The 8,211-nt window shown below is 48.9% G+C and overlaps 5 protein-coding genes across 5 annotated transcripts; 2 read left to right on the top strand and 3 right to left on the bottom strand.

The window, feature by feature from the left end:
* EDB91DRAFT_1018665 (uncharacterized protein) lies at positions 1-187 on the top strand (the record flags this gene model as incomplete). Its single annotated transcript, XM_041312523.1, has 1 exon — positions 1-187. A coding segment is annotated over one exon (187 nt), but the record flags the coding sequence as incomplete, so codon positions are not given.
* A 345-nt stretch (positions 188-532) lies between these two features.
* Positions 533-1,690, bottom strand: EDB91DRAFT_1191207 (mitochondrial genome maintenance MGM101). Its single transcript, XM_041320537.1, has 6 exons — positions 1,582-1,690; positions 1,229-1,547; positions 1,028-1,175; positions 847-975; positions 720-797; positions 533-665 (listed from the first exon to the last, which is right to left on the bottom strand). The coding sequence occupies exons 1-6, from the start codon at positions 1,681-1,683 to the stop codon at positions 608-610; spliced, it is 834 nt and encodes a 277-aa protein (XP_041168215.1). The 5' UTR covers positions 1,684-1,690; the 3' UTR covers positions 533-607.
* Positions 1,691-1,810: 120 nt separating this feature from the next.
* EDB91DRAFT_1191203 (Spc98 family-domain-containing protein) lies at positions 1,811-5,975 on the top strand. The gene is given in 15 exon segments (XM_041320536.1): positions 1,811-2,207; positions 2,266-2,383; positions 2,436-2,468; positions 2,517-2,537; positions 2,563-2,983; positions 3,030-3,094; positions 3,145-3,246; positions 3,297-4,263; positions 4,283-4,350; positions 4,426-4,464; positions 4,513-4,905; positions 5,029-5,114; positions 5,172-5,211; positions 5,259-5,631; positions 5,654-5,975. The coding sequence occupies 15 exon segments, from the start codon at positions 1,834-1,836 to the stop codon at positions 5,704-5,706; spliced, it is 3,153 nt and encodes a 1,050-aa protein (XP_041168214.1). The 5' UTR covers positions 1,811-1,833; the 3' UTR covers positions 5,707-5,975.
* On the bottom strand, positions 5,860-7,100 carry EDB91DRAFT_1241218 (uncharacterized protein; the record flags this gene model as incomplete). The annotated part of the gene is made up of 7 exons (XM_041322049.1): positions 5,860-5,976; positions 6,028-6,123; positions 6,178-6,248; positions 6,300-6,498; positions 6,550-6,654; positions 6,708-6,802; positions 6,914-7,100. 7 exons carry the CDS (start codon positions 7,098-7,100, stop codon positions 5,860-5,862), a joined length of 870 nt encoding a protein of 289 aa, XP_041168213.1.
* A 574-nt stretch (positions 7,101-7,674) lies between these two features.
* On the bottom strand, positions 7,675-8,211 carry EDB91DRAFT_849543 (uncharacterized protein; the record flags this gene model as incomplete). Its single annotated transcript, XM_041328599.1, has 2 exons — positions 7,675-8,084; positions 8,142-8,211. Coding segments are annotated over 2 exons (296 nt in total), but the record flags the coding sequence as incomplete, so codon positions are not given.

Below are 8,211 nucleotides of genomic sequence, written 5' to 3'. Positions count from 1 at the left end.
GGATGATATTCTCCCTAACGATACCAAAGTGTGGAGGAGGTGGAAGACGACCATTTTGTCAAGAATAGAGCAGGAATACGAAATGAATTTTGAATCGGCCGATTGGCATGATGAAAGTTTTGACGAACAGGAGAACACTCTCTTGAAGACCCTCATCAATGACGCCCAGGCTGCCTATCATGGGTACTCCAGATACCTCCGACCACCTGAAGTCGAGCTAGGTGCGCGATTAATTTGCACCGGATCGTTACTCACGTCTCACTGCTTACTTTACGATTCTTCAGCGACGTTCTCCAGGTCACCGACAATAGACGAGTGAAGATTTCTGGAACAGTTCTCTGTCCCCCCTTGCCGTGCCGTATTCTGCATTCGAACCGTATTACCTCATGGCGTGTTATACCATATTTTGGTTAGCACCCATTGGACTCCGTTTTGAATTTATCTTCGTTGTTATGTTGGACTATAGTTGTCGACCGCACAGTACGTATATGGTTGACCGGCATCTGAATAATCATACTTAAAACCCGATCCCGATATTAACCCAATGCACAGCTGGATACACATGGTGCTCCTGAAGATTAAGAACGTGATAATGTACAGTGTACGTCTACTCTTTCCATGGGTAATCAAACTTCGGCTGGTCCTTACGCCTCCACAACTTCTTCCTAAAGATTGTTCAATCAGCAAGGCAAAGCAGTATAGTTTAAAAATATACATACTTCTTTTTCGTAGGGACGTGCTCCGCAAACACTTCCACGCAATACTTAACCTTGAACTCACGAATGAAGCGCGGATCCCTGCATTAAGATTAAACAACCAAGATAATGTGTCTATATTCACGCTCACCAAAGCTCGCTCGCTATTCCGAGATCTTTGCAGCATCGCATGAGGGCATTGCTCTTACAGCCTTCAGTAGCTGTAGGGATATTGGATGGATCAAAGTATTCTTGTTCACCACGAGCGACTGCAACCAAGCTACAGGAAAGGAGATTCAGATGTCGCTAGGAGTAAGAAAAGATATACACACCGGCCCTGGCAGACAAGCGCATACTCCCTGCTCACAACCTTAGGCCCAACGTTGGTCTCACTGCGAGGGGCGAGTCCCCATCCGCCTGGTCCAAATGCTTTGTTAAGGACGCGGCGATACTTGATTTCGGGAAGGTAGATCAAGCCATCTAGGAACATGAATTAGGAACATAATTCGCAAACCCATGCACTCGAACCATACCTGGCTTCATCTCTATATCCATGTCGTCCACAGGCGCCAACAAAATGTTAGCGATGTCCTTTGAAAAGGCTTGAGTAGAGAGGCCATGGTAACTCGTTGACCAATCAGTGGACCCAATGTCGCCTGCTGTTGTAATAAAGTCGCCAGGGAAAGGTGAAGACAGGGATGCGGAAGAAGGCACGCTCTCAAGTGGGATACTTCCATTCAAGGCTTCAGAAACATCGATCTCCTCTGACGTATTCAGATTCTCTGCACTTCCTACACTCGTACTAGCAGTTGCCTTTGCTACTTTGGGCGGGCTAGAGGATGGAGTTGACGTCTTTGGTGTCCATGTCCGCGTAGACGCCGCGTACGTCCTCGAATGACAGAACAGACCGTGTCAAGGCAGCTTGACGTGTCGCCCTTAATCCGAGCAAAACAGCTCTATGTGCGCTGTTGGTGAACGCCGACATCATATGTTGGTGTCACAAAATCAAACTTGTGCGGAACTTTTTATGACAGGAGGCAACAGTGCCGCGGGCTTTCAAATTTCAAACTTCGCCATGCTTGAGCTTCGTCTCCGAATGCTCGTTATGGGGATCAGTCGAGCACGACGAGCACTACTGATGAGCACACCATCCTCGACACTATCTGCCCGTCCTCACTCTCGTGCGCTGCATCAACGGCCATCCTCCAGCTTATCCCAGCGCCCACCTTCCAGCGCATCATTTGGGAGACCAGTTTCAAGCGCGTCCTTGCGACCTCCATCTCGCGTTTCTCGTCCAAGTTCGCGCATTTCGCGACCGGTCACCAGACAGTCCACGCGACTTTTGCCTTTGTGCCAGACACTCATCACACAACTCACTGAACTCGATTTAGAGAACGATGAGGAGGACTTCCGCATTGCCCTGGATTTCGTTTCTAGGAACTTAGAGCATGCGACAGCAACGAAAGGGGGTCCGAGCTCTGACATGGCTACCATGGATAGGCGATTTCACGGGTACATACAGTTGTCTTATCTGCACAAAGTGTTATTCAGCCAATGCATGTTCATTCAGTTTCATCGAAAAATCACGTATACAATCCAATGATACACTTGCGGAAGCATTGGAGATATCGTACCGGAAAGTGAAAGATAGCGCGAAGGAACTCACGAATATCGATGGCGACATCAAAGTACAGTCCCTCATAATCGCGCGTAAGTGCGCTGCTCAAAGATTCTTCACAGCTTTCGCATCTTCCGGACCACCTGCAACTGCTTGTGAGATCATATTCATCCTATGCAGTCGAGAAGCCAACAGCTTGATAGGCGCTTCTGTCTGCTGCACCAGTGGCATCTACTCTCAAGCACGCAGATGCATATAGTCGAGGCGGTCAAAAATCCACCAGAGGCACCACCCTCTCTCACCTGGAAGGACATCCTGGACGAAGAACCCTTTGAGGGACAACACTGGGAGGGTGTTTACGGTTTGCCTCCAGGAAGCACGATAGAAGGTTGGGAACAAATGAGTGATAGTAGTACCCCTTCGCTTTCACCCTGGGACGAGGACTCGGACGACTTGGATGATAATGACTCGTTTACCTACACCGAAGATCCGCCCTCATCTCCTGTTCCTGTGGAACGAATCTCCTCCTATGGGCAGCCAAATTTAAGCCTTTCATACCATCATCGTAGGGTTGTGGAGGAGCTGCAAGCTCGACAGTACTGGAGAGAAGAATGGCGAACAGATGCCGATGTATCTCAACCATTTAATTTGGGCGATGCATCAACACTTGGTAGCTTGCTCGTATTCTGATGTTTTTATAGCTGATGACTGTATAGGTCCTTCGTTGAGCCGAGCCCTTGGTGAAAGAACAACTCTCTTGATTGATGGGCCTGAACACGAGGTAAGGTTTGCGACGTCAGAGAGAGTGATAATAACTCACCATTCCTACAGAAATATATCAACGAGCATGACGCTGTTCGTGAGGTACTCATGTGTCTCCAAGGACGCAAGAACTTCATGATCACCAGCAACTCGAGATCCCCGTCCCTCATGGTATGTACCCGCAATATACAGATTGCACTCGCCCTTCTGATCTCCTGTAGCGGCCATCACCAAGTGCTCCTCGCCTGATTCATCTGACATTAGCATCTCAAACTTCTATCCTATCGTCCTTTGCGCAACTTGCAAGCAAGATGTCCCACATCAGAAAATTCACCTCGGCAGTTTTTTCCAATGTGTTTTCAACCTCAGACCCACCTCTGAGCTCAATGCACCTTCTATCTCACAACACGCGTTCGCAGACCATCGAAGCTTTCGCGGATGCAGTCGATTCTCAGCTACAAAAGTTCGACCGCTGGTGCGCTGACAAAGAAGAACGGATATGTCGCGCCCATGCAGGAGTAGGCGATCAACTGGTCGTCAGTCTACTGAGTCTCGAAAAGGACGTCAGAGATGCATTTTCAGTGACCTTCGATCTCCTTTTGGCCATTCTGCGAGAGCTGGTGGGCTATGTCGTGCAATCGGATAATGCGTCCGACGAAGAAGTCTGGTTGTTGGCATCCCTATCTAGCCGCGTACCGCCCGCGGCTGTTACCGCCCATTTACTAGACGCATGTCTCCGTGCTGCCGAGGAGCAGTCCTCGCTGGGAGACAAAATCACCGCCGAAGCTCTCACTGAAGTGTTCGTCAGATCCGCACAGCCTGTTTGGGCGATGGTGGGCTGCTGGGCCATGGATGGGATGCCAGTGCGGGACACGTGGGATTCTGAGAATCACACCCTAGATGAGGAGTTTTTCGTCGAGGATAACGAACTCCCGCTTATTGACCCTGATTTCTGGGCGGAAGGATATGTTCTTCGGACTTTGAGCGACTTTGAAGCGCCCAGAGGCGGTGCGCAGGCACTTTCGGTCCCGGTATTCCTGGAGCGTATAGCTGATCGTATACTCGAGACCGGCAAAGCGGTTGGCTTACTACGAATTTTGGGGATCCCTTTACTGGACGATCCAGATGGCGATCCAGTGGATGATCAGTGGCCATCACTCACAATGTTGATAGCACAGCACAAAAGGGGTGCTTCAGATCCAGAGAGTCTCGCTCATCCTTGTCTTCGACAAAATTGCACCCTATTACACATCTTCGGGAGTCCAGCTCACTCATGTGCTGACCGAAGACTGCGATCTTTCACGCCACATGACAGGCCATCGAAGGGACTATATCTAATGACCAGAGGAGACATTCATCAGCCATTTCGCCGATGTCATCTTTGCAAAGGTAAGTGCCATACCCACCCTGCCAGTAAGCGCTAATGCAGAGCGCTAGATGGACAGCCAGCAGCACTGGCAAGACTTCCATTTCCTAAATAGCGCATTCAGGGATGTCGTGGATGCTAATAATACCACAAAGTGCATCGAGACTTCCCTCGTTCGTCTCTCCTATCGGGGAAGTAAAACCACCGCCATCGCACAAACGGTGAAAGCCCTTGATGGTCTACTCGTCGAGTATGCTGTGCCTTTTCCATTGGCGTACATCTTCACGCCGCGTGTGATGTCCATCTATGGGTCGATCTTCGTGTTTCTTCTGCAAATACGGAGAGCGAAAAGTGTTCTTGAACGCATCCTTGTAAGGGGTGAAATAGGGAGTGAACAGCATATGAAGCATGAGCTGAAGGTATTTTATGCGATGAGGGGCAAGCTATCGTGGTTCATCAAGTGTGTCCATTCTTGCTGCGATGGTTGTTTGCTGACCCTATTTTTTTCAAGCACGCTGTTGAATTTCCTGACGACCCATGTGAGCTTCCCGTCTTTCAAACCACCAGTGCTCTGACAATCTATCAAGGTCCTATACTCTCAGTTAGCGACATTCCATGAGAACTTCAAGGGGGCAAAGTCCCTTGATGAGATGATCAAGATCCATAACGACCAGTGAGTTTTCATTGCACCTTACGCTACAACAACCCCGCTCATATGCAGCCATCGAAGCTTAGACACAATCCAGTGTGGTTGCTTGCTTCAGCCCGAAGTCTGTGTTTATTGATGATTTGTTGGTCGCGCTGATGATTGTTCAAGACTTCTGCCCTCCATCGGGCTGTTCTATCAGCACTCGACATGTGTCTTCATTTCAGCAATATTTTCGTCTCGTTTTCCGGTGACAGTACTCATGATATCTCACGGCTTTCTATCATTATGAAGCGCCACCGAAGTCGTCGCCAGAGACGGCTGCATCGAGACGTCATTGGATTTTCTACGCCCAGGATCATCTCGAATGATGAAAGCGACGATGACGACGACGACGATGAGATAACGGGCAATGCACCCGAGCCTTCGTTTTCCCTGGCTGCCTCGGTGATGAGCTATGAGGGCGATCTGCCCGGTCATCTGGATAAGTTATCGTCGGAACTGGATGGTGTTGTGCGTTTCGTTCGCCGAGGGAGCGAGAGCTGTGCGGTAGGGAATGTCTAAAGCTGCACCTGCTTTTGGGGTTCTCGCGTTCGCATTGGAAGATTGGGACTCGTGATTCAGTAGTAGTAGTGAATTACTGATTGAGAAAGCTATGTACATGCATGGTATATTTGTTACAGACATTTTGTTGATTACCGAGCTGACTACAAATACTTAGCTCCTGATACGATAGAAGTGTTGTCCAGTGTCTTGCTCGCATTGCAATTGATCACATAACCGCAGCACCACCCTTCGTGTCCACGCGGCGATTGATACCACCGAGAAGGACCTTGATAAGCATCTCAGCATTCAGTTGGCCAATATAGGGTGTTGTGTCGACGATATCCTGGCGGTGTTTTTAGTAAAGATTGCCTTGATAGATAAGATTGTGACATACCCGTATATGATGTGTCTGTTTCAAGTTATCATCCAGCTCTCTAAGGAACTGTGTTGCGTGTCTCGAAGATCCTATCTGAACGAACTGTATCCCAACCTATGCAAAATCTTTGTCGGTACCTAGTGCAGTAAAGAAGCCATGTGTAATTACCTGTGCAAGTGGCCACTTATCGGCCTCAAGTCGCCTGGCAAAAGAGACAATCACACTCTCAGGATCGTCCGCTACGTGAATATGTCAGGGGAAGTCAAGTATTATGTGTCGCACAAACTCACTTGGCGCTCCATCAGTGATAATGATCACATTCACGGGCTTGATTTGCTTGCGTGCAAAATAGTCACCAGCGTCCTCCCGTCTCTTTGCAGCGTCGAGGTCACGGAAATAATCGCCGAGGATGACATCGAGGCGGTGCCCGATAGGGGTTGGGCCGCGGGGCTGGAGGTTGGCGAACTCTTCATGGACAACTTTGGAATCCTGTAGAAGCGTGATCAGCGTCAATATATGACGTGTAGGTACTCTACTTACTTTAATTCCTGTCAAGCTTCCGCGGTGGTTCAAGAAGTGTATGTCAACACCATTTGCGTCATATTTGCTCGCTACATCCGCAAGTGTGGCCAGTGCCTGTTTTGCCTGAACAAGACAATTTTAACCACCATGAGCAAGATACGTAAGGCACAACGTACCTCTTTCCATAGTGAACCAGCCATAGATGAAGAATCGTCCATGATGATAACTGTGTCATAATGGCGCAGAGTCTCAAGCGCGTCTTCCAATGATTCTGCACGTAGAGGCTGACGGAGGTATTCTGCTCGGGCCGCAAATCGAGAAGCTGGTCGTGGGATCATATATAAATAAATATTATGGTGTGACTTTGGAAGGAAGCGAATACCTTCAGCGTCATTTGAAGAGGACCGCGTCGTTGCTGGTGTGGCAGATGTAGAATACGGTGGGGGCGCTGATTGGTAACTGCTGGTGTTCCCAGCAAAAGAAGATTTGCTCTCCTTTACCTGATCAGCAGAAAAGTCACCAAATTGGCCCCTGGACCGTGATCGCGACTTTGACGGTCCGTTTCCCATGATAGTGATTGGTCTTTGAAGAGAGGATGAAAGCGACACGGATGGTGAGCAGGGAATATGGGGCGAGTATGTGGGATGAATATGGAAGCAATGGATAGGTCAGGGGAGATAGAAGAGGACTTAAAACCCAGCTGACGAACAACCATCGCTTTTATAGCCGTTGGTGCTCATGGCGTAATAATGGAGAACCTTTTCCAATGCAGTGGAGAGCCGCCAGGCCTCAGAGCTGCCACTTGGCCGAGGCCATTGTGCTAGGCGGATGTTTCGGATATTCCACAGCCGCCAGTAGTGCCAGAAAACCATGTGGAATGTTTATAATTTGCTGTGCAAGTTTGAGCACCGCATTCATGACAGTATAGTGCCTTCAAATCTATTTACCACGTTCAAATCGAAATCAGTTGCCTCTTTCTTCTGCTCGTATATTAGAAGATACACCGCTGCCGTCGTTTCGGTCCTGTACTATCCCTTCCGGTGCAATCGGCACCCCACAGAAGTCGGCAGGTCACACATTTTGGCAGGAAAACGTGACACTTTTGTTACAATTGGTCACAGGCAGTCACACAAAACCCTGCGAAAAAGCGTGACTGCCGACTTCTGGGGGGTGCCGAGTGTACGGGAACAGATAGTAGTGCTATACCTTGATTACTGTACATGTCTTACTTTCGCACAGCCTCGTGTTTTCTGACACTAATTTCTGACAGACCGCTTGTAAAAGAACATCACGCGTACGACAAGAGAGCTGTATTCCTGTACATCCTCTACGACAAGGGTGCTGAACGATCCGCTACTCTGGGAAATGCATTGGCACTGGCCAATACTACCATCTGCTTCTCATGCGAAATATAACCTCGCATATATCCCTGATAAATCATATTCGCAACATAGCATTCAGCTTCTTCCGGGGAGACGTCGATTCCCTTTAATCGCAACGAGCAGTGGAACATAGATATAGGAATCCGTGTGCTTTGATCGGTTGCCACCCAGCTTAATGAAGGTAGTTAGTACATGCGCCTTGGCATCGCTCACCCGTGATCTACGTACACGCGTCTGAACAGTCCCCTGATACATAGCTCTCTTGCTCGTTCCAACGTTAACCACAGGTTGAGCTCCA

This window comes from Suillus paluster (genome assembly GCF_016628075.1).
Source record: "Suillus paluster strain FC165 chromosome Unknown EDB91scaffold_839, whole genome shotgun sequence".
NCBI classification, from domain to species: domain Eukaryota; kingdom Fungi; phylum Basidiomycota; class Agaricomycetes; order Boletales; family Suillaceae; genus Suillus; species Suillus paluster.
The sequence above is the reverse complement of the archived record's forward strand: the minus strand, read 5'-3'. Positions and strand labels throughout refer to the sequence as shown.